General features: G+C 41.9%; 1 protein-coding gene across 8 annotated transcripts in view; it reads left to right on the top strand.

Moving 5' to 3' along the window:
- The window catches only part of ABCC5 (ATP binding cassette subfamily C member 5), a 44,231-nt gene extending 21,905 nt beyond the window's left edge, over positions 1-22,326 (top strand). For 5 of the 8 annotated variants that reach the window (XM_054638986.2, XM_077184047.1, XM_077184048.1 and 2 more), the window contains 23 exons: positions 245-392; positions 858-1,006; positions 1,391-1,498; positions 3,286-3,636; positions 5,111-5,182; positions 5,312-5,436; positions 6,043-6,115; positions 6,644-6,847; positions 7,511-7,654; positions 9,379-9,484; positions 10,135-10,319; positions 11,346-11,492; positions 11,807-11,936; positions 12,475-12,628; positions 12,737-12,865; positions 13,208-13,394; positions 14,339-14,428; positions 16,631-16,820; positions 17,542-17,701; positions 18,123-18,201; positions 18,793-18,906; positions 19,957-20,121; positions 20,807-22,326. In XM_054638986.2, coding sequence (XP_054494961.1) covers positions 245-392; positions 858-1,006; positions 1,391-1,498; positions 3,286-3,636; positions 5,111-5,182; positions 5,312-5,436; positions 6,043-6,115; positions 6,644-6,847; positions 7,511-7,654; positions 9,379-9,484; positions 10,135-10,319; positions 11,346-11,492; positions 11,807-11,936; positions 12,475-12,628; positions 12,737-12,865; positions 13,208-13,394; positions 14,339-14,428; positions 16,631-16,820; positions 17,542-17,701; positions 18,123-18,201; positions 18,793-18,906; positions 19,957-20,121; positions 20,807-20,908 — 3,312 coding nt within the window. In that variant the 3' untranslated portion in view covers positions 20,909-22,326. Of the gene's footprint in view, positions 1-244; positions 393-857; positions 1,007-1,390; positions 1,499-3,173; positions 3,637-5,110; positions 5,183-5,311; positions 5,437-6,042; positions 6,116-6,643; positions 6,848-7,510; positions 7,655-9,378; positions 9,493-10,134; positions 10,320-11,345; positions 11,493-11,806; positions 11,937-12,474; positions 12,629-12,736; positions 12,866-13,207; positions 13,395-14,338; positions 14,429-16,630; positions 16,821-17,541; positions 17,702-18,122; positions 18,202-18,792; positions 18,907-19,956; positions 20,122-20,806 lie in introns of those variants that run through there. The other 3 variants (XM_077184051.1, XM_077184052.1, XM_077184053.1) reach the window with 3 other exon arrangements.
- Positions 22,327-25,324: the final 2,998 nt, after the last annotated feature.

Here is a 25,324-nt window from a genome sequence, read left to right as displayed (position 1 = left end):
GCACACCTTTGTTCTCTCAAATTTTTGTTGAAATTTGCTCTCACAGGTCTGGTGCTTGCTGCAGATGGGGCAGGAGGAAATGAATGATGTTCCCAGCCGAGTTTTATGTTAGGGCAGCAGTTTCCTGGCCCTATCCCTGAATCCCCTTTTCAGATTAAAAATTCATTTTCTCTGGTAATTAGGAATTTAAGGTACTTGCTTTTCCCGAGTTGCCATTAATGTTTTATGGTGTTTTTTGTTTCAGATGTTTGTGTCGCGCCTCACAGCTTATTTCAGAAGAAAATGCGTAGCAACAACAGATGAACGTGTGCAAAAGATGAATGAAGTTCTTAATTACATTAAATTCATTAAAATGTATGCCTGGGTCAAACCATTTTCTCAGAATGTTCAAAGTGAGTTCCCACAGTCTGTGAATGTCTCCTTTGCTGCAGATGCCCCACTACTTTGTAGCCTTGTGCATCCTGACTTTGTGCTGTAGGTGCTGCTGTACAAGCAGTGTAAGAACTGTCATCCTTCAGGCTCCTCTGTGTTATGGACAGTGGGTTGGACAAACAGACCTGCTTCTAAAACTTCACCTTCTAGTGTAATGATGTTTGTGGCATGACACTAATTTTAAATTTTTCAATTTTGTTCCTCTTTTATCACTTAAAAAATCCCTATTATTTGTGTGGAGATTAGACCATTATAGTTTCCTCCTCCTTAATTGCTATCCTTATGAGAATGTTTATAATGTAATAAACACTAAAGTGTAGAGTTAGGCCTCTTACTCACTGTTTATAGTGCTATGGTACTGTCTGTTTTGTGGATGTACCCCCTGAATCACAGTTCAAACGTGGTGCCCCTCTTTGTATATCTAGAAATTCGTGAGGAGGAACGCAAAATCTTGGAGCGTGCAGGCTACTTCCAGAGCATCACTGTGGGAGTGGCTCCCATTGTTGTTGTCATTGCCAGTGTGGTGACCTTTTCTGTCCATATGATCCTTGGCTATGACCTTACAGCAGCTCAGGTAAGCTGTTGAAAATATTCTTTATGCTTTTATAAATAAGTCCTCCTGCATTGGGGATTACTGGATGTTTTTGTTTTGAGGTGTGCTTGGATGCAAACAGTACAAATGTCTAAAAACAGGATTTGAATTTGTGCCTTCACTAGTAGGTTAATGTGGAATTTGACCTGCAAACAGAACAAGTTGTCATGGTCTGTTAAAAGCACTAGAGAAGGAGTTGGGTAGATTTGCTGTTTGAGAATTGGATTTTGGATATTTAAATGGTTGTTCTTGGACTGGGCCTTTTCTATGGTTTTGACTTGCTGCTGTGCCATTTCAGCTTTTAGAAGGCTGGAGCTGTTAGAATGTTGTATCCAAGTGTGATTATTTTCCTTTTCTCATTTTTAGGCATTCACAGTGGTCACTGTCTTCAACTCAATGACTTTTGCTCTCAAAGTAACTCCGTTCTCAGTGAAGTCTCTGTCTGAGGCATCTGTTTCTGTTGACAGATTTAAGGTAAGCAGTCATTTGGCCTCACAGTTTTCTCTGTAAGTGTGGAGTGTTGTATGTGTTCAGTAGATGCAAAGGGAACACTTGGAAGGTAACATGATTTTAATGGCAGAGAAGTTATATTTCTTTACACTTAGCATTCTAGATTATTTGATTCTGCAAGAGATATAAATGTAGTGAAGGAATATTAGCAGTTCAAAAATAAAATAATACCAGTGTGAGAAGCAAAATAGTCTGATTCAAAGATTTTATGATTTTGAAGTTGGCCACAGGAAGACAGAAGAGTGAAGGACTCAATGGCTCACTGTATAATTTTAACTCCATTTTAAGAACATCTATATGAAAAGACTGCAACATGTGTACAATGAAATTTTATGCTTTGCTAATAAAGCTTTTTGAAAATACCAGGTGTTAGGTAAGCAGGTTGATAAAAAACAGTGGGGTTTTATCTGTGGTCATAGAACCCTGAGGTTTTATTTTTCCAGACCAGATTAAGTGACTGAAATTCCTCTATATCAGTAAAATGAGTTGTGATCTGGCAAAACAGATCTATGGCAGAAAATGTAAAACCCTGATAATGAACAATCTTATCTCCCATCACGGGGATTGGAGGATGAATACACTGTGTGTACTTTATGAACTCAGAGGGGAGACCTTTACTTTGTCTTGTCTCTTGAAGATAACAGTGCATTACACATTGTGGAAATTTCCAGAATGGAAAACAGCACTTTCCAAATAGAAACCTTCACAAGCACTGACAGATACATGGATTCTGTGCAATGCATTCATGAAATAAACCTCTGTATGAGAAAGACAGGATCTGTAGAGTGATTTTGAGATTCCATTGCTTTTAAGCAATTTTGCTTCATCTTCTGAGTGAGCCTAAAATCAGTCTCGCTTAAATCTAAGTGCACTAAAGGGAATTTTGTGGGAGGGATGAAAAGTAAAAGGAAATTGAATTTCTCCCAGTTTGCCTATAAATTGTGTAGGAAATGTAACATAAGGTGAGAATACTCTGACATCACAGTAAAAATTTAATTGACTTGTTGGCTCTGTAAATGAGTATGAGCTTTGTTATGAATGTGTGATTCAGACATAGCAATTGCAAGAATAAATAAGGCTGGGAATTGAGACGTTTTAGTCACAAAAAAACAACTACTTGGTTTAAAACAAATTGTGTAAGTGGCAAACATTTTATCTTGTAATTAAACTGTGTGAAAAAATGTCTTCCTGATCTGTTGATTGTAAATACTGATGGATGTGGTGGAAAACGTGATACAGTTGACTGACTTCTACTTGCCAAGCAGCCTGAGATAGATCAGCTACACTTGTGCAAGATGACTTTTCCAGCAGAAAAAGTTGATGGGTAAAGGCTCAAGTTAAAATCCCTTCTGTCTCTTTCCATAATGAGTTGGTGTGCAGGACAAGTCAGTCACTTTGTCCCAAGTGACCTCTCCTCTCCAAGCTGTGTGTTCTGCTCACATGTTTTTAATCTGCAACACACAGAGCTGCAGTTGCAAACAGTGTCAAAGGAAGAAGTGCCTGTCACATCACATCCAGAGTATTGCAGTTCTGTGGAAAGTCAAGTGTATCCAGGTGCTTCCACCACATCCAGGAATGCCCCAGCCACTTAGCAGACCTGGAGTTAGTTTACACTAATGAGCCACCTTTTGCTCTTCAGCTTCCTCCTACTATATAGCCTGATGTGTTTTGCTGCGTGAGTGTGCCGTAGGCTTGTCTCCCAGTCTTGATCAGGTGTCTCATCTTTACACCTCTCTCACAACTCCTATCAGAGTTTATTTCTAATGGAAGAGGTTCATATGATAAAGAAAAAACCAGCCAATCCTCACACCGCGATAGAGGTGAAAAATGCTACCTTGGCTTGGGACTTCTCCCACGCCAGCGTCCAGAGCTCACCAAAGTTGACCCCCAAAGTGAAAAAAGACAAGAAAGTCACCAAGAGCAAGAAAGAGAAAATGAAGCTACAGAATGAGGGACAGCAAGCTGTGCTGGCAGAGCAGAAGGGCCATCTTCTAGTGGACAGTGATGACCATCACAGCCCTGAAGAGGAGCACAAAATCATCCACCTGGTCAGCCTTCGGCTTCAGAGGACTCTGTACAACATTGACTTGGAGATAGAAAAGGTAAGAAGAAATGAAAGGAGGAAATCTGAGCTTTTCAAAGGCCTCATTATAGCTGCCCCCTGGAACAGAGCTGTGTGCTGTTTCATTTTGCATGAAATGGAGCATATTGCTTTTGTGCACTCCTGTAATATCCATGGCAACTGCAGTATCCAGGATGCAGTGTCTGATCTTGCTGTAAACAGCTGTGCCATTTTAGCAGCTACATCTTTGCAAACAGCCTGTGAAACAAGGGCAGGCTGTGTAGCTTCCACATCCATCTGAGGGGTTTGCAGCTCCTAGGACAGTGTGTGAGCCACTGAGCTCAGAGAATCTGCAGAGCACCAGGTACCAGGGCTGCTGGTGAACAGAGTGCTCCTGCAGTAGTTTGATAATTTTGCAGTTTTATCTGTGTTCTGGGTGAGAATTTTAGGTGATTAGGTGTTCCAATGGAGCATAATAGTGCTTTTCATTGAAAAATGTGCAATTTTCTTCCTTGAGAATTCTTGTAGAGGTGGATGCAGGTTTTCAAGAGTTATAGAAGCATTTGGAGCTATTGCTCCAAGGTGGGTAAAAGCATGTAAGATGTCAAAGAAAAAACATTGAACTTAATACATGACATTATCTACACATACAAAAGCATTGCAGTCTGGCAGTTGGATGTTGTAATAATGGGATCCATATATTCATGGTTAAATTGTCTTATGTAGTTATACAGATAGAGGCATAGTTTAAGCTATTTTAAACAGTAAAAATACCTGTATTTTAAACTCTGGGGGCGAATGCATATAGTTTAAAAAATTGCCTAAAGTAGGAGTGCAGTGTAAAGGCTGGTTTTGTCTCAGAAGTCAAAAAAAACCCTGTTTTTGTCTTTCTCTGCTATCAAGAGAAGGCCAGCAATGTGTTCCACAAGTGTGTATATACCTTTCTTGTTCATTTTACATTTTTTACAAAAGGAATAAAAATAGTTTTAATAAGTTAATTGTTTAATGTGGGTATTAACCCACTCATTCTATCACAGAGAAATTCTTCGAAGTGACTGAATTCTAGTATTTTCTTGGTACATGTTCTCTAGCAAATCTAATTGGCAAGGAGTTTGACTGGACCCCTATATGCTTAATTCTCTTTTCTTTCAGACTTTTCCTCTTTCCTTATCACTCTCAAAAGCGTCTCGGTGCATTCTGTTCAGGCAGGCCTTGGTGCTTTTGGTTTTTTGCTCCTCTGGGCCTGTAACCGTAGCAAGAAGGAAGCTGATCTTCAAACACCTTTATTTTTACCTGTAGAGTTGATTTCAGTTTTATTTCACTGTGGGATTGCATTCACTGTATACAATTTGAGCGTTATGATGCTGACTGTTGCTTTTTTTTGTCTGTTATGTTACTTCAGAGCTGTCATTTATATCCAACTGTCCTCTCAGAGGAACTAAAGGTAGTCTGAATTCTGAAAGGGAAGATGAATGTAAGAAATGAGAACCATATTTTTTTTCCTTTCTGTGTAGGGAAAACTTGTTGGAATTTGTGGCAGTGTGGGGAGTGGAAAAACTTCACTTATCTCAGCAATTTTAGGACAGGTGAGAAATCCTGTTTTGAGTATTTCTGCTCTTCTTTCCCACCTCCTGTTTCACTTATTTGTGCTCTGTAGAATGCAGTGTGTTGTGAGCATGGGGTGGCACGGTCTCACAGCTGGTGTGTCACTGCAGATGACGCTGTTGGAGGGCAGCATCGCGGTGAGCGGCACCTTCGCGTACGTGGCCCAGCAGGCCTGGATCCTCAACGCCACTCTGCGGGACAACATCCTCTTTGGCAAGGACTATGATGAGGAAAGGTCTGTCAGATGCTTGCTGGTCGTCATGAAAGCTCACTAATTCTTGGCCCAAGTGTTGGAAAGCTTTAATGCAGAGTACACTGCAGATAAAGCCTCTGTGCCCTTCTGGAGTCTGTCTCTAAGTCTCCTCTGAGTCCCATCTAGGATCCTGCCCCTTTTGCATGTGGCCCTGTGGCTGGTGGCTGTCATTGTGCCTGGCCCTGCTCCTTGCAGCGAGGCTGGGCCTCATCCTGGACCTGTGGTTAAAACCAGCAGCTGCTGTGAGCAGCTCTAAAGTGGTATTTGCTCTTGCTGTCCTGGCCTTGCCCTCTTCAAACACAACAACTGTTGTGTGCAATGTGCTGTCATCTTCCATGGCCCCCCTCCACTTGGGGACTTTCCTGTGGCCCTTAGCCAACTATCCCTGAAAACAAATTGTCCTCACAATGCTTTTGAAGTAGGTGATTAATTATTACCCTCAGTTTTCTCCTGAGACTCCAAGACAGATGACTTGTTTTAGGCTGATGGAATATCTGCTATTAGCGTGGAAAATGATATAATGCTGTACTAGTTAAATAGTTGTGGGGAAAATCAGTGTTCTTAACTATTTATCTACTTGTTCTTCAGATACAATACTGTACTGAATGGTTGCTGTCTAAGGCCTGACCTGGCCATCCTTCCAAATGGGGACCTGACAGAGGTATGTTTTGCTTATACTAAATTTAATTATAGGTGGAGAAAAGAGCTTTGATTTGGCAGGGTAAACTGGAATGAGGGTATATCACTCTGGGGTGCATATGAGCCAAGCTGTTGTATGCATTCTCTTGAGCTGACCTCAGTGGGCCCTGGGCTGTTAAGAGTTGTACCTTGTTTTTTACTCAGATGTTGACTGTTTGGGAATTTTTTTTATTGTGTTGTAAATTTAGTTGCCTTAACAGGACCTAATTGAACTTGATATAAAATAGCTAAGAAAAAAATGGCTACGTTAATTCATAAAAGGTAAAATAAGCAAAGTACTGCCACATTTCAAACATGTTCACCTTGAGTTTGAATGTATAACACATGTCACAAAATAGACACTTAAACTTGAATACGTATATGTATTAATATAAAATGTTATGGGGGAGTATATCTATACAAATATATAAAATGGAATATTATGGTCTGCTTTATTCTGCTCATCTGTTGCATGGTGCTGAAGAAATGATGGATGTGTGTCTCTGTGCAGATTGGTGAACGAGGGGCGAACCTGAGTGGGGGCCAGCGTCAGAGAATCAGTCTGGCTCGAGCCCTGTACAGTGACAGGGACATTTACATCCTCGATGACCCCCTTAGTGCCTTAGATGCTCACGTTGGAAATCACATTTTTAACAGTGCAATAAGGAAGCACCTGAAGTCAAAGACTGTCCTTTTCATCACACATCAGCTTCAGGTACTGAATCTTCCATGCTTTCTTTCTTGGACTTTCTTGAATTGCTTTGTTAATCAGTTGTCTTCATACTGGAAATCTCTGCCCTGACCTGTGACAGGACAACCCTGTCTTTCCAAAGAGTGTGTGGTTTACATTTATAAACTAGGTTTGCAAAGGGGCACTGAACACAATTTAATTGATTGATACCAGTGCTGCTTGGTGTTTGATTGGGACTGGTAACGCTTGGCTAAAGAAAATTTACCAGGGAAATAAATGCCTGTTCAAAAATACTTTTGCTGACTTGCTATAAAGCTATTTCATCACAGCAGAAAACAGTTATATTTGTTGTCAGTAAATCAGAATTGATGTACCTGAGATTTTTTTGCTGTCTTCTGTGCATGGAAATATTAGTGCTCAGTCTATCAGTATTTGCAGTGTTTAAGTATTCTGAGTCATGTCTTCCAGAAGAGATTGGTTTTGATAGGACAGAAAAACTTTTTATTTGTGTAGTGTGAGTAATCATGGTGCTCTAGTCAGAGCAGGACCTCTGAAAATCAGCTGTCTGTTGTGTGGGCATAGGTGTGCTGTGTGCCAGTGCCTACAGGCTGCTGAGAAGGGTTGTGTGGGAGTGTTTGGTTATTGAACATCGTGACAGAGACTTGTTCTTGCTGCCACTCTCTCCAGTATCTTGTTGACTGTGATGAAGTGATCTTCATGAAAGAAGGCTGCATTACTGAGCGAGGCTGTCATGAGGAACTGATGAATTTAAATGGGGATTATGCAACTATTTTTAATAGCCTACAGCTGGGAGAAACACCACATATTGAGGTACTTGTTGATTTTAAAGTGCTCTGAATCTTGACTGTTCTGAGGTGAACCAAGTGATGTTGTTGGAAATGTGGAAAATGGCTTCACACATTTTTCATGTGTTGATCTGACCAATAGATTTCCTATAGAATAATCTCTGCTTCATTAGCACTTTGTCACAGTTTGTTTTTAGGGAATGTGTGCTAAAGAGGACTCTGCCAATGAGCTCATGAGTTAATAATGAAAATATTGTACGGTCTCCCCTGGTGATGCTCAGAGCATGAAGTTCTTCTCTTATTGTACACTCCACTCCTTAATTTACCTCTGAATTAGCACAGATCTTCAACAACCTTTATCTGAAAAAATTCTTAGTGGCTTGTTTCTATGTTTTCAATGGAGTGTGACTGAGACACAGCAGGTGTGACACAACTTGTTAAAAGTTAGATGTGACAGTATTTTGGAGGCCTAACTGAAAATGCTGTGTTTTGGGGGAGTTTGAGAAAAAATGTTTTGCCTTGACACTACTTCTGTTATGAAAAAAGTCTGTAAATGCAAATTTGAATATGTGCTGTAGTATTTCAGTTAGTGCAAAAATTGTAAATCTAGAAAGTAACAAGAAACCTTCAGTACAACAACATGTAAATTTTCAGCAATTTAATTTTTCCCACCCTTCTGCTCTTTGTTTCCTGAAGTTAATCTCTTGAGTAAGGATCTTGGCATTTTGATTTATAACTCGTCTAATTTTTATGTGCATTTTCTCTTAGAAAGAAAAGATTAAAAGTACATCAACAGTTTATTTTTTAAGAGATGAGAGGCTCCTTACTCATGAGACATTTAAAACAAAACATTTCTGAGAAGAAAGCATTATAAGAATTACAGATATAGAAGGAGTTTGGTGACACATTCTCCTGGGAGATGTTTGTGAAAGAAGCAAAAGGATATAATGCATTGCTCTGCATGTCCTTTGAGGCATGAAGATAATAGTTCTGCCATTTTAAAGACTAATAAAATGATAGTGAACAGGAGATTCTCCAGTCTTCATGCTTGGCTGACCTTCAATGTTGCTGTAAACATTAGCTCATGGAAAGACCATTAAATTGCATTCCCTATGGGATAAGAATAAATGGATCATCAGTTGGGTTCTCTGTGGTTTGATCTCGTGTAAAGTGTGGGAAGGCAACCCTGAACATGGTGTGCAAGTTTCAGTCCATGTAGGCTGACTCTGGACAGGCAGTAACTCCCAGTTATGGAAAGATGGCTGGGTTTAGAACAGTGCTTGTGTGTCACTTTAGTGTTTGGATATTGGATTTCTGGAAGATCAAGTTAACCTGACTTTTCTTAAGAAAGCTCTCATGAAATGTCTCTAAGTGCTAGGGTGCTTTGGGAAAAAAGGCTCTTTAAAAAAATGTGAGTTATTTTTACAAGGGATAGAGAGATGATATCCCCACAACGGCAAGAAAGATATAATTCCTCTACCATGTACAGTCATAATTTCACTGATCCTGGAAATTACCCTTGCACTCTACCTGTACAGGTTGGTAGTAGTTCAGGCTAATAGAGGAGGAGAATTTAATTCACCAGAGTTGGCAATCATCTGTAATAACCGTGAAGTTAATATCCTCCTTGATGTGAATGCTGAGCTATTGAAAGCCTTTGTCCTTAGGTGGCAGATAAATACAAGTTTGTGTTTAGATATGAAAATGTCAAAGCCAACTCCTCTGTTTAGTGTCATTGTTTCCCTGCAGATTAATATAAAGAAGAACACAAACAATTCTTTGAAAAGGCCCCAGGATAAAAGTACCAAAACAGGGTCTGTGAAGAAGGAGAAAGTTGTAAAGAAGGAAGAAGAGGGTAACTATGTAATCAAATTTCTGGCTGTAATTATTTTGTACTCTAATAAGCTCAAAACATGTGCTTCAAAGTATATTGCTAATGTACCTCTCATGTTTTGGAAGTTGTCTCAATCCTAATCACTTAGTGTGGTTGATAGGAGACAGGCAGTGGGCAAAGAACATTCATTAGTTCATTAAACATGGGTGCCTGTACAATGTTTTTAAGTTCAGTCAGATGCCATTAGCACAAAAGAGCTGGTACTGCCTTGTCTCTCACACCACCTCTCCCTCCTGTCCTAAGAGGGCCACGTGCACAGCTTGGCACTCAGTCCTGGGCAGGACATGGCATTTATGGATGAAGGGAAGGCCTGACCTCTGTTTAATGTTAGCTTTGAACTCCATGGTTTAAAAAGCAATAGTGAGGCTGATCCCAGCCTAACATTTAAGTCTGTGCTGATGAGGCTTTTTCAGCTGTACCATGACTTAAATTATTCTGCAGAAGAAATGTGACTTCTTGAAAAACTGTTTGAACCACTGAGTTCTAAGTGTGAAGTAAAGTGTGTGTTTCTGCACAGTTTGAAAGACTAATTTTGTGAGTGTTCACAAATTTATAGGAGTTTCATAGAAGAGCTTTCCTCATTCTCTCTTCATCTTCTGTTGTTTTCACAGGCCAGTTGGTGCAGTTGGAAGAGAAAGGCAAAGGCTCTGTCCCCTGGTCTGTTTATGGTGTCTACATTCAGGCAGCTGGAGGCCCCTTTGCATTCCTCATCATCATGGCACTGTTTGTGCTAAATGTGGGCAGCACAGCCTTTAGCAACTGGTGGCTGAGTTTCTGGATCAAGCAAGGCAGTGGAGTAAGTTCAAAAGCTTTTCTACTCTTGTGTCTAATGGGCTGGGGGTGTTCTGCTCGACTAATCCCAAGCAGTCCTGTGAGACCAAATGGTGCTTTCTAATTTAAATAAGTTGTAAGGCTCCCCAGGAGTTGGTCTCACTAAGGAGTTCATCTCCAAGAATAAGAGAGCTCCAGTAATGAGAAAGATGTAATAGCTTATGTGGTTTAATGCTGCCCTCTTGTTCATTTTTTTGGTTAGTCTAAGAAAAGGAAGTGAAAATATGAAAGGGGCCAACAAGCTAACTTTAGTGTTTTTTGTTTAAATGTGATCTTATACCTAACTGGACAATTTTTGTTAAAATATGTAAGAATTGAATCAGATGACTTTTGGAAATGCTTTGGAGATTTTGATTACTTGGGAAGGTTTGGGTTTTTTCCCACTCTCAGGGCTTTGCTTTCAAGTCCTGTTGCATTTAAAAATCCAAATATAACTGCAAGAGTTTTTTTGTGGGGGCACAGAGAGCAAGGTACTAATCCCAGAGATGAAATAATGAAGTGCAGATGGACAACAATATTAGAATCAGCAATGAGGTCCTTAAACATACTTAAAGAGCAAAAATAAAAGAGAAAATGAGAATGTATAGCAGTGTGACAGTAAAGAATTTATTGCATAGTGGCAGAAATAAGTATTTGATAAAGATCTATCCAAGGTGAATATGTCTGTGTGGTGGCATCCAAGTATCTGACATTGTTCAGAAGAACGCAAGAAATAAGAGATGAAATGAGAGATTGGGAATCAAATGAAATAGGCATTGTGGTAGTATTTTGGAAGATATTGTAGGGAAAGAGATCAAGGGCTACAGATCAACAAGTCAAACATCTCTGCCAGGGCAAAGTTTCTGAAGTATTCAGTGGTCACTGAAGTAGTTTCAAGAAGAAATATCAAATATAGTGGGAGAACACACAAGGCAGTTAAATTCTACCAATGTAATGTATAAATGCTTCATCCTTGTCTTAACCAACCTCTGAAACTTTGAATTTTCTACAGAACACCACGGTGACTGTGGGAAATGAGACTGTCATAAGCAACAGTATGAAAGATAACCCTCACATGCATTACTATGCTGGCATCTATGCACTGTCTATGGCAGTGATGTTGATCCTGAAAGCCGTTCGTGGTGTGGTCTTTGTAAAGGTAGGTGCCTGTGCTGGTGTTTGTCTCCCCCCTACTCCCACTGCTGCAAATTTCTGTCACTGTGGTGCTTTTGGTCATCTCCTGAGAGACTTTTGAACCAAAGTCAATCATGGATTGTAATGTTTCCTTAGCCACCTCTTGAGGCTGCACCATGTTTCTGCTAAACTTCTGCCCAAATAGCTTCCTCCATGGGCTGGAGGCACAGAGTGCAGTAAAAAAACTCTTATGATTGGAGAGAGAAACAGAATAGACTATTTGAGTGGCAGGAAGGCAAACACTGCTTTATAACCCTGCAATGTTTTCTGCATTGTCAGGGAACTCTCAGAGCATCCTCAAGGCTCCATGATGAGCTCTTCCGACGGATTCTGCGTAGCCCCATGAAGTTCTTTGACACGACACCCACTGGGAGGATCCTCAACAGGTTTTCCAAAGACATGGATGAAGGTATCTCTCACTGTGTGCCCTGTAAATCCCACATTCAGACCTCCCAGTTAAGCCCTGAAAACTCTCCAGTCTGTTGCTGTTGGGGTGATTGTACCCTGTGTCTGTTGCCAAATGTGCACTTGCAATAAACAAAGCAGGACTTGAGATATACCTGGGTTATGATTCTGGAAGGCAGCTGATAGCTCAGGTCTGAGCATCCACTTATGAAGAAGGAAATGTGCTGCTGCTGTTGTACCTCCAGGCTGCACATGGGCTCTCAGCAGGTAATGCAGGAGCAACTTAAAACATTGGAGTGAAGCTGATGTGCAGCAGAGGGGATAATTAGGTCAGAGTTACATCAGTGATATTTCTGTAAATGGGAATAATTAGACTGCCAGTAACTCAGAAGGTAAAAATATCCCAGTGAAAATGTGCATTTTTAATTTGAATAAACTAAGAAATCCCTGTGTTTGTAACTGAGGTAGAGCTGGAATTGATTTCTATGGGTTGTTTTAGTTTTCTGTACTCAAGATCTTCCTCTTTTCCTTCCATTTCCCAGTTGATGTTCGGTTGCCATTTCAAGCAGAAATGTTCATCCAGAATGTCATCCTTGTGTTCTTCTGTGTGGGGGTGATTTCTGGGGTTTTCCCCTGGTTCCTGGTGGCAGTGGGGCCCCTCATTGTCCTGTTCACAGTTCTGCATGTTGTGTCTAGGTAAGTGCACCACACTTTGGCTGAAAAGGTACTTTCACCTTCAAGTACAACGTAGTGGTTGGCATATGGTGGTTCTGCATGAAACTCAAAGTGTTTCTTTTCTTCCAGAGTCTTTATTCGAGAGCTCAAGCGTCTGGACAACATCACACAGTCTCCATTCTTGTCTCACATTACATCTAGCATCCAGGGTCTCTCCACAATCCATGCCTACCACAAAGGACAGGAATTTCTGCACAGGTCAGTCTAGATATCCATCTGGGAATGGTGGAGCACAAAGCTGAATGCAACAGCTTCTGGCATTCAGAAGGATTTATTGCTGGAGTCTGATGGATCATTGGCTCTATGACTGAAAGTTACTTTTCTGGGGAAAGAAACTGGGAGAACAGAAGGAAGGGTAAGGGAAAACTGGGAAGAGCAGTAGTGGGGGAAGTTTGCAAACCCTGCCTCGTGTTTTGGTTTGAAATCTGGTCAGTGATGAGTCTTCTCATCCTGAATCCTGATACAGGAGTTTAAGTAGGTGTGATATTTGCAGAACATCAGGCTCATGGAGTCCCCTAACATTTGCTGTGTTTGTTTCAGGTACCAGGAGCTGCTGGATGACAACCAGGCCCCGTTTTACTTGTTCAGCTGTGCCATGCGCTGGCTGGCCGTGCGCCTGGACATCATCAGCATTGCTCTGATCACAACCACTGGCCTTATGATTGTCCTGATGCATGGCCAGATCCCTCCTGCCTATGCTGGCCTGGCCATCTCCTATGCTGTGCAGGTGAGTATGACCACATACTGTAATCCTTTATTTCTCTTTTAATGTAGATGTTGCTAATGAGCAAGCAGCGTCCAGCGCTGGCTCAGAGGAGCTGCAGGGCTCTGAGCACTCTGTTGGAGCTGCTGTTTGGCCTCTTCTGCCTCCTTGTGGTGCTGAGGGGAAATCACAGAGCTTAGACACCTCATACTTAAAGCTGTTGCTCTTGTGAAAAGTTTCTAAGCTGCTGGTTTCTCAAGGGATTCATAAATTATGGTGATTTTAAAATGAACTATTTAATTAACTTGCCTTGAAGACCTTAGTTATATGGTGCTTGATGTCAAGAATATCAAATATCATAGAATTCTTTAGGTTGGAAAACAGCAATAAGGTCATTGAGTCCAACTATTACCTCAGCAATGCCAAACCCACCACTAAACCATGTCCTCATGTGCCACATCTACACAACTTTTAAATACCTCCAGGGATGGTGACTCCACCACTCCCCTGGCAATCTCAGTGCTTGGCAGCTCTTTTTGTGAAGAAATGTTCCTAACATCCAATCTAAACCTCCTCTGGCACAAATTGAAGTTGTTTCCTCTTGTCCTATTGCTTGTTAAGTGGGAGAAGAGAGCAAACCCCAGCTGGCTCCACCCTCCTTTCAGAGAGTTGTAGAGAGTGATAAGAGCCCCCTGAGCCTCTTCTTATCCAGGCTGAGCCCCCCCACCTCCCTCAGCTGCTCCTCACAGGACTCCAGACCCTTCCCCAGCTCTGTTGCCCTTCTCTGGACATGTTCCAGCACCTCAATATCTGTGTTGTGGTGAGGGGCCCAAAACTGAACACAGGGTTCAAGGTGTGACCTCTTCAGTCCCAAGTACAGTTACTGCCCTGATCCTCCTGGCCATGTTCATCTCTTAATTCAATAACAAGTCACAGCTCTAAAAATCTGTTTTCTTTCACCTCTTCAGCTAACAGGGTTATTCCAGTTTACAGTCAGACTGGCTTCAGAGACAGAAGCTCGCTTCACCTCAGTGGAGAGGATTGACCACTATATCAAGGTAGGACTGCATTCAACTGCCTGTTGTGAAATTTTGTGTTTGTTACATTGCTGGCCTCAGCCATAGTCTGCCCTGGTACAGAATGTACATTCCTGATCTTGGAAAGGCACTAAAGCCTGTGCTGTAACACTGCAGAGTGAGTTTGTTTTGTGAAGCACATGTATCAGCACTGGGGGCTGAATGGCCCCAGAGCTGGTAGGTAACTAAACTTGGAGGCATTGCTGGTTTACATAAGCTATTGGAAGTTTGCTGACACTCACAGTAAAGAGTGGAGTGTGTGAAAGGGGTAACTGGGGATTCAAAACATTATTTTACAGCAAAAGGATGGTGTTCTGGCATCCTTCATTCCAAACCTAATGGAATTCCTTCATTTAAACACAGATAACTGTTTGTTACTTTATCTACAAATAATTCCACTTCAGCCTAATAAGCCTGCTTTTCTGCAGCTGTCTTATGTAACATAATTTCTGTATGCTTGAAAAGTCAAGGGAATGCTCTTACTGCAAACATGAGAAATGTGCTCAGCTGAACATGATAAATGTGCCAGGCTAAGTGCTTAGCAAGCTGCTCTGATTATCTGTAACCCTTTCTTTGTAACTGGGATTTGTGTGTGCAGAACTCGGCATGGGTTAGTGGGGAAAGCATAGCCGGGAGAAAGCCTCCTACAGGGTCTGGTGTGTGCGGTGAAAGACTTTTCTATTTAATGTTTCCTGTGAACCTCAGAGGGAGATACATTTATTTATTTGGTAAATCTGGGCTATTTAGTAGTTGATATTGTGGCTTTCTTAAAGTGTGTGGATTTAATCTACAGATTAAAAACCAGAGAAGACAAAAGCCCCAAACCTGTCCATTCCCCCAGTTAAATCCTCTGGAGGCATCTAAGTAGAAAATTTCTGCATATGGAAGACTTGGTGACCACACAACTTGACAACTGTGCCAAATATTGTATCTCCCACTGAGCCGAGATGGGTTTATCAGTCAGGCCCTTAGTGGCAAAACCTACAGTTGTAGGCTGTTGTTTGGGGTTTTTTAAAAATTGTCTCTCATTCTGTATCACTATCAAGCAACACTATCTGTGATTTTTAAAAAATGTTGATCTCTAGACAGCCATTTATGAAACTGTAAAACTAGTTTGAAGCTGAAGTGAAGGGTGGGTGGCCAGTGAAACACCATTCAGATCCTGGGTCTTTCCAAGCCCCCAGTGGGGGCTCAAGGTTGCTGTTTTGAGCATCAAGCTCAAGGAATGGGAGCACTATCATAGCAGATGGCTGTTTTTCTCTCAAACCCCTGGTGTACAATTAATCTGCCTCTAACTAGATATTGCAGATGTCTACAACTGCCATCCCTGTGGGATCTCTCTATGGTCAGTGTAGGAAATGGGTGTCTCTAGAGGGCAATTTATTATCTGTTCTAGGTATTTATATTAGAATGAGAAAAATCACACTCCAGAAATGCTGTTTTATGGCATTTGTAGATATCTCTCTTTGTAGAGACTATAAAGGAGTTGTCATGGCCTGGTTCAGTTACATGAGGTGAATCCCATGATGGGATTGCTGCCATTCTTTGAGGGTGCTTGTGCCAAGTATGGGAAAGTGACCTTGACTTCACTGTAAACATGCTATAAAGCCTTGTGTTTGGCTTTCAGATGTTCTGCTTTTCTGTTTCATCTGTGAACTGCTCAGTAAAGGGCAAAGTGAAATAGCAAAAGTGAGCAGGCTGGAAGGGACTGATTCAGTAGGACAGGGGAACATGAGGAGAAGGAAGAGGGTGGCATTTAATGCTACTTGGACATTCTCTTCTGTGTCAAAATCAACAGTGGTGACCCTGGTATGGCATAGCAAATGAGGCATAGAAATGCACCAGATTTTGCATCCAGTCTTTGGAGTGCCATGAAACTCAATAGGATTGTGCTGATAAACAGTAGGCCTAAAATACATTTTGAATTCCATTGATGAAAACCACTGTTGTGTAGAAGGACTGATGTCATTACTGAGGCAACAGGAGGGGAATTAACAGTGTGGTCAGTGTAATACAGCAAACTTCTGAACCACTGGGCCCACATCCAGCCAAACAGCTCATCATGAAACTGCCATAAATGATCTGGGCTGAGTCTGCAGGGAAGAACTGCTGAAAGCTGTAGCTGATAATTTTCCTTTGGTGCTTTGTTTACTGGAAACTGAACTTCTGTATTTTTGTTAAAAGACGCTTTCCCTGGAAGCTCCTGCTCGAATTAAGAACAAAACTCCTCCTCTGGACTGGCCACAGGAAGGTGAAGTTGTTTTTGAAAATGCAGAGATGCGGTACCGAGAGAACCTCCCTCTAGTACTTAAAAAAGTGTCCTTTACCATCAAACCCAAGGAAAAGATTGGCATTGTGGGCAGGACAGGCTCAGGTAAGGAAAAACACAAAGCAGAGTTAAATTGTTACCTTTACAGAATGGATTGGGGCAGTCATATTGGTTGTCCTGTGTTTGAGTAAGTTGGTTGCACAGGAGGGCTTGAGCACTGTCAGTGGAGGTTTCCATTCATGTCTGTACATAAGCATGATCCCTGTTAACAATAGTGAAAACAAATTTCCATTTAAAGTACAGGGATATCCTACTATGCTTGAGCCAGTGTGTTGATCATATTTAACTCCCCAAAGCACTGACCAGCACAGATTGGTGCCTACAATGTGCCCATTGCAGCTTCTCTGACTCTCTTGAAAGATTCTGTACTGATGCTGCTGGCAGGTTTGGCTCTGAACCATCTCAGAACTCTGTAATGTGAAGAATCCAAACCCCTGTTTGTGAGATGACTTAAATCAACCTCAAAATGAGTTTCTAAATAAGTAATTTATATTGCTGTATTGGGTTTTCATGGCAGGGTTTTGGCAGTGGGGTTAGGGCAGCACTCCAGGCATGGCTTTATTGAGGAGAGATTAGGAGCTACCCCCACAATTGCTCAGAAAATTAAATGCTGAACCTCAGAACTTACCAGAGCATTGCTTACCAGGACTTTTTGGTATTTTAAGACTTTTCTTAGATGTGGACAGCTTTTAAAATGCTTTCTCATCTGAAAAACCATTATGATTCCATAGAAATAGCAGTCATGTTTTTCCTATCTCATTTTTAGGGAAGTCTTCCCTTGGAATGGCACTCTTTCGTCTTGTTGAACTGTCTGGAGGCTGCATTAAAATTGATGGAGTGAAAATAAATGATATTGGCTTGGCAGATCTTCGGAGCAAACTCTCCATAATCCCTCAGGAACCTGTGCTGTTCAGTGGCACTGTGAGGTTAGTGAGGCCATAAGAAGGCAAGAAGGGACTGAGCAGTCTTTCTGCTTGTACCTGAAATGCAGTAGGTGCTTGGTGAGGTGGTAGCTCTCAGGCATCCTAGCTTCTGTTCTAGTTTTGAAACAAAAAACACAGATGAATGATTTTAGCTGGCCCAGTGCAGCACTGGGTGTGATCATCCTGTATGGAAGTCTTGCTTCCCTTTATATGTGGTTGAAGTTTTAGTATCTTTGTCTTCCATCTCTACTCTTGTTTTTTAGCTCTTCTAACCTCAGTGTGCTGGGAATATCTGATTTCCCTGGCAATGAAACTGTTAGTGGAAGGCCAGATGGGAATCACCTGTCTGGATAAATTAGTGCACTGTTGGTTTGCCATTCATTACTGAGTTAAAATTCTCCTTGTTTTCTGCTTCCCCTTCCAGATCAAACTTGGATCCTTTCAATCAGTACAGTGAGGAACAAATCTGGGCTGCTTTGGAAAGGACTCACATGAAGGAGTGTGTAAGTATTATGTGCCCTGGGAGATGGATGTTTGCATTTGACTTCCAAAGCACCATAATCTGTTAGCAGCTACTTTAGAGGTCTTTATCTAAGCTTTCTCACTACATTTCCCCCCTTGTTCTCTATGCTTTATTTAACCAATTTTTTTTATTTTTTCCCATTATTTTATCAGACTGCTACTTTTGGTTTTTTAGGGACATGCCATATTCTGTGATTTTTTTTTTTAGTATATAGAATAGCAGAGTGCTGCTTCATCAAGGGATTCTTAGGGTGTTAAAACATTTCAAGTGATATTTTCCTGTATGTGCCTGAGGTGTGAATTCTACATTTCTGTTTGTGACCGTACATGTCACATGTGCAAATTTATACTGAACTTAAAACCTGCCCTTTGCAAGGCCCTCTGCAGTAAGTCTTGCTGCCACGACATTTCCAGTTCCTTTTCATGTAAGCCAGGTGGCAGGTATGGCTGCAGGATTCCTGCAGGGACTAGGTTCACTCTTCTGCTGGTGACAAAGATTGTCAGGAGATCTGTTTGTGTTTATATGATTTTGTGCAGTGCTCTGAGATTTTTGCCTCTTTTTTCCCACACAGGTTGCACAGCTGCCTATGAAGCTTGATTCAGAAGTGATGGAAAATGGGGAGAACTTTTCTGTTGGAGAAAGACAGTTACTGTGTATAGCTAGAGCTCTGCTGCGTCGTTGCAAGGTGAGCACAGCAGAAGAGAAATAGCTAGAGATACCAGAATTATAGGATGGAGCAAGCCTTTTTTGTGCTGGATTCTTTCTGTCTGTCAGAGGAATCCCACCAATGATTATTGCAACCCAGAGAGGTGTAAGGTTAAAACAAACAGGAAGGTGTCTGTAGCCAGCTCCTGCAGTGTCCTGCCATTGGAAAGGCATTGCTTGTAAGTGCTAACAATAGTGTGTCAGACAATCATTTCTTCAGTGTCCTGTTACTGGGGGAGCATCAGATTCTTCCCTTCTTCCACCTTTGTGTTAATATGAGCCAAGTGTTTTCCTTCTACACGGTGCTCCACTAAAATGTGGCCTCCAAGTGGACTTTGGGACCATGCTATGCCAGCCAAGTGAAAGATTTTGCAGGAATGGAAAACAAACAATTACAGTGAGAAAGGATGTTTGGATTGAGATTGATCAGGATTCTGGTTTTAACAATTTTTTTTCTGAAATGTGACATATCATAATATTTTAGAGTTCACTCTGCATCTGTTTTTAAAGTCAGACTACTCAGCAGAAGTTACTGCTGTCTCTGCAGTACCTGCACAAAGCATGTCCAGTTCAGCTTTGACAAGAAATCAGTCCAAATCAGTTTATGTCTATGGGGAAGAGACTTTTTACCGAGTTTAAAAAAGCTATTAAGCCTTGTCAGTATTGACTCATTCCAGGAGAAATGTCATCACCAGGAATGTGTCAAATCAATTTACTGGTAAAAATTATGTTGGAGATTCATCTGTGGAATATAAAATTGAAAGTAGTGGAAGCTTGAGGCTCAGGTCATAACCCACATGTTGCTCTAGGATGTGACAATAAAATGTGTCATCCATAGGCTTTGTTGAAGGCAATTACATAGAGGAAACTGAAAGGGTACTGTAAAACCTGTGTTTGTACCCACAGCTCTGTAAGGATTGCCAGTTGTGACAACACTTGGCTGTGACCATTCTGCCCACCCATGTATTTTTATATTGAGGGAGGGAAGGTGTGACCATGGGTAACAACCAGAATTCTGTGCTGCTTTCAGATACTGATCCTGGATGAAGCAACAGCTGCTATGGACACAGAGACAGACTTGCTGATCCAGGAGACCATCAGAGAGGCGTTTGCAGACTGCACTATGCTAACAATTGCTCACCGCCTGCACACGGTGCTGGGCTGTGACCGGATCATGGTGCTAACACAGGGACAGGTGAGCAGGGAGGTGTCTGCCCCCAGTCTGCTGGTGCTGTGTGTGCAGACTGAACTGAGTGAACAGCTGCACTGCAGGGCAGAAAATCCTCTGTGTTCATTCATATCCTTGGTAATAATAGACCAGTAGAATCAGTTGCTGCCTGGGACAAGATCCAAGATGGCAAAATTTTTTTTTCACACCAAGAAAGTACCATAGAATAACAGTCTGTCTTTAAAACTCTTTGAGGCTTCCTTTGTAGGTTAATTCTGAGATGGGTAATAACATAAACATCTCTGCTGGGGCTCAGTGGCAGTTTCCCATTGCTTTCATAAAGCCTTGTGCCATCAAGCATACCTAATGGCAGATACTTTACCTATTTTTCAGGCTTCCATTTGGGAGTCATAAATAGTTAAATGCAAGAACATTGGGCAAGGCTCTTAAAGGTAGAGAAGGCAAAAGCCCATAGCATCTGCCTCTGTCAGAACCACCAGAGGTTGCTTCCTGTTGGTCTAGTTTCAGTTTTTGAGCCAGTTGGAAGCATTCCAGGTTACAGTATCCTTAAATACAATTACTTCATTGCCTGGTGTCTCACCTAAAGATGAATGTTGTGTTTTCCACTCTTTGCCATCACAAGTCCAAGGGGTAGAAGTCAATGCTCTGCTGAATTTTACTGACATACTTTACCTGCCTTGTTTGGTTTCAGGTAGTGGAATTCGACACCCCGACTGCCCTTCTGGCCAACGAGAACTCGCGCTTCTATGCTATGTTTGCTGCTGCGGAGAACAAGGTTGCTGTCAAGGGCTGAAATTCAGGGCAAAGTCACTTTAATTTTGGAGAGCTACGCTCCCTGCCTGTGGCAGGCCAGCTCTTCCTCCTCCTCGCAGATTATTGTCTTTTCATCTTTTAATTTCTAGCACAATGTGTCAAGCCAGAGAGTTTTTAGAACCATGTCAGAAGAACTCATGTTTTTATTATGTATTTATTCCATACTACTAATTTTTTGTTATTAAATGCACTCTACAAATGGCTCAGGGAGCCATAGTTATAAATGTATCAGAGGCCTATAATGAAGCTTTATACATGTAGCTATATCTATACATAATTCTGTATATAGCCTATATTTACAGTGGAAATGTAAGCTGTTTATTTTATATTAAAATAAGCACTGTATTAATAACAGTGCATATTCTTTTCTATCATTTTTGTACAGTTTATGGTACCAGAGATCTGGCTTTATCGGGCTGTATCAGACAACGTTTTGTCTTTTACAGTTCGTCTTTTCCTAGTGCCGGATTTTCTGCGTGTCTGAGTGGAAGTGAAGCTTTGCAATAGTGTCCTTTATTGTCACATCTTTGTCTAGCGCAGCAGAGAAGAGCTCTGTGGTGTAACTATTGCATTGTAATTTATCAGAGCTGGTTGGGCCATCGCTAATGTTCACCACAGCAGTGGCTGCTGCTTCCCATGATGCTTTTCCAAAGCAGGGTTTTTAGTGATCTGAATGGAGAACCACTCCTGGGTCACATTAAGGCCTTGTATTTTCTCAGTGTCCTGACACAGTATTTCTTACTGTATCAGCAGAGTTTATTTTAATGCAAGCAAGCCCAAGCTCTTCCTGCTTCGCTGATCTAACACAACCAAAATCTTACTGTTTGTGGAATGATCTGTAACAAATTAATCATAAGGTTCAAATTGTACCCTGTATGCTAGCAGGAAAGCCTTTTCAGAGTTGCTTCAGCTGACTGACTCTTTATCTTGAAGCTGCTAACACTCCTCAGAGGTTTAGGTTGGCTTTCACTGGCATGGGTAACACTAACTTTGTTCTGCTCACTTAAACTAAGATTAATCAACATGGATATTTCCTGTTTCTTTCTTGCACACTTGTTAAGGAAGCAGTCCTCGACCCCACGTCTTCTGGAACCTTAGAGGGGTTCCTGTTGATCAGGATGTAACACTGGTGTAGGACATGGTTTTCTTACTGTAAATGACCTACCTCAGGTTACTGGGTCCTGTGTAGTGCGTTGCCATGATCACTGTACACCATCCCTGTTTTTGGGACCTGTGGCCCGGGGGACACAGTTGTTCCTGTGATAGCTGTGACTTATTGAATGGTCAGCGTTGCATGTCTTTGTCAACTTGGACATTTTGTAGCCTTAGCATGTTTGCAAAATGTCTCATTGAGGCAGAAATCTGAAAAGTAAATAAAACTATTTTGGGTTTTGTAAATTTTATTGGCTTAAGTGGTTTGTTTTGGGCACATAAAGAACTTTGCACCTTTTTGAGCCTTGGGAAGCAGGTTTGCAGGCTTTTGGGTTTTTTTACCCTCTTGTCATGTATCATGGTCTGATCTTTCTTCCTTCAGAGTAAAGGTGTTTCTTTAAAAGTGTAGTGGGTGATTTTTGTGCCCTCCAGCATGGGGGTAACTTGCAATACGGGTATGTCGAGTAGTACAGGGAGTAATAATTTATAGTGCAAGTATTCAAGCCAAGTAGAAGGGCTGAGGTCAGGTGGAAGACCTTCTTAGGCTCAGATTTTCCATTTTCTTTACCTGAAAGCACTATTGTTTATAGAGTGACATGACTGCAGAGTCACAGAAAGAAGCATTTCTACCTACCAGTACCACAGGCAAATTGTGGCATTAACAGAGCTTGCACTGTAGCTTGAAGCATCACAAAAAACATTGTTGTGGTTGTTCTTAACTCTTGTCCAAAGCAAGAATTAACTAGCACAGACCTTACCCTGCTCACAGGCCTGGAGTGTACCCCATGGACTTCAGTATTTCCCTTGAAGGAAATGGGCTAATGTACCTGGTTCTGTGTGCTGCTGGGGTCAGTGTGTGGCTTCACTTGGCAGCTAAGGCTGAGCTAATGGCAGTCTAGGCAAAAGGGGAGCCATCCTGATCCTTATCCTCCTTCTTCTTCCAGGCTGGGACTTCCTCTTCCCTTCCCGATGCCAGCAGTGGCTCTTGTGTGGTCCAGTTCAGAAAGCTAAGTTGCTGAAAGCAGGAAAGCTGTACAAAGGAGGAGACAGGAAGGCACCACCCACAGGAAGGGAGGTGAAGTGAGGCTGCTCTTTTCAGTAGGTGCTGGCTGTAACAGTAGCATAGGTGTGAGAGGGCGCTGCTCAGCGATCTGCCCCAAACTGCTGCTCCCAGCTACACTCTCCTAAAGAGCTGAGTCTTTGCTGCAGCTTTGGCCAGCTGAAACAGCTCAGCAAGGTGTCAGACAAGGGTCTGTGATGAGCAGGTGAACAGTCACCTGTGAATAGCAGGGATTAGCTCAACCATTTTGTTAAACCTTGGCTGCAGCACTGTTACTTTGGAATTAAAGACAGAGACTGACAGAAGGAAATGTTCTTTCTGTTGTGATCACTTCTGCGCTTCGTTTGGCACTTGTCTCACAGGTGTACTGAAGTACTGCTGCTCACAGGGGGAGCTGTAATTTTTTTACTGACTTTCATCCTGAACCACACCAGCAAGCTGAAGCCTGGCAAAGGGCCCTGTCACTGAAGTGGAAGGAAGACACATTAATATTTACAAATCTGACTGAAATATCTGTATTGTCGGAGCATTCTGCAGGAGGTTGATGATTGGAATGTTCAGGAGTTGGATTCTGCTTTAGAATTTATAGTATGATATCCAGAGAAGACTTCATCCTATGAGGAATAGAATAAGACACTGGGATTGAGACAGAGACTTTTTTAAAGAGATCCTACCCAAAATAGCATGGAGATAGCACATGCTTCTGTTCTGGTTTAATATCAGCTGGCAACTAAGCCCCACACATTCCTGTGGGATGGGGGAGAGAATTGAAAAGGTGAAAGCAAGAAAACTTGGGAGTTGAGATCAAGACAGTTTAATAGGGAAAGCAGAAGCTACAAAAGCAAAGCAAATCAAGGTATTTATTCCCCACAAAAGCAGAGCTCCGTTGTGTGTAATGGTGACTTGAGAAAACAAGCACAGGTAGGATTCTTCTGAAAGTACTGTGGAGTTAAAGTGCAGTTAGATTGGTGTAATCAGACCCTAAAGTTGTCCTGGCTTGAACACCTGAGGACATTTCACCCTTATCTGTGGGGAAGGTAGTGCAGGGTCAGATCCTGAGGTTGCTGGGGCTGTGCTTTGCCCACCACCTCTAGATGAAAGCCATGTCAAACAGGCTTAGTGCATCACTGGAAACAAAATTGGAGGGAGCTGAATATTTTTCAAAAGGCAACTGGTACAAGTGTGAGAAGGTGTCAGAAGAATAAAAGCAGGATATTTGATTTATTAAAGGAGGACATGGACAGCAAAAATGGCAGGAAAAATGTTTTTCTTAGTTACAAGGGGATTTATTTTAAAGGCAAAATTTCTTTTTGAAGGTGCTTGAAAAGAATGCTGAGAAAGAAAGCAGGGTGCTGTATGCAGCAACCAAAGAGTCTGAGTGCTATCTTGTTATTTTTTACTGCAACTGTAGCATATGTTTTACTATATATAAGTGATTACACAAAGGTTTTCTTTAGATTCAGGTCGGTGGAGGGTGATATTGTGATTTGTTTAACCCTTGGCTGAGCCAGTAACTGCAGCCACAATGTGCTGAGGCCACAGTTTGTGCCTCTGGTGTGATGATACAGTGGAAACTGAGCTGGAATTTGGTGCAGATGCTGCAGTTGTTAGTGTAAGGCTTGGGAGGCTTTCAGAATGTACCACTATGGCTTAATTAAACCCACAACCATGTGAGAAATGTTCCTGTCTTGTCCAAAATATGTGCCTTGAAGCCTCATCAGGCAGTGAGGTAGGCAAAACATAACAGTGAAAATTAGAGTGAAAATAACTTACAGAAGTGTCATTACATGGGGCAGAGACTGCACTTCTCTTGGGCTGGTGGGAGTGCAATCACAGTTACTTGCACACACCTCCTTCCTTCCAGCTTCCTTCCTGCTGTTGCCACGCAGAGAAACAAGTGCTTGTACAAAGCTGATAACTTTGTGATTTCTGCCCTTTCCCATTTCGGAAGGCAGCAGTAGAGGGTGTGTGATTGATTACCCAGAGTTCTGGGGCAGATAAAATTCATTATGTCTCACCTGGGCTCTAGGGCCAGTTTGCAGTGAGAGTTGGAGGCAGGAAACCACGGGCAGCGCAGGTGGGAGAGAAGCGAATGAAAAAACAGGTGTGGGGGGATGCAGGGAGAAGGGAGGTTATTTAGGGTTAGCTGTGAGCCCGATGTGGGGGTGTGACCAGGAGGAGTGA

The sequence above is a fragment of the Agelaius phoeniceus genome, chromosome 10, assembly GCF_051311805.1.
Source record: "Agelaius phoeniceus isolate bAgePho1 chromosome 10, bAgePho1.hap1, whole genome shotgun sequence".
NCBI lineage: Eukaryota > Metazoa > Chordata > Aves > Passeriformes > Icteridae > Agelaius > Agelaius phoeniceus.
Note: the sequence above shows the minus strand (reverse complement) of the source record. Positions and strands in the feature narration are given on the sequence as shown.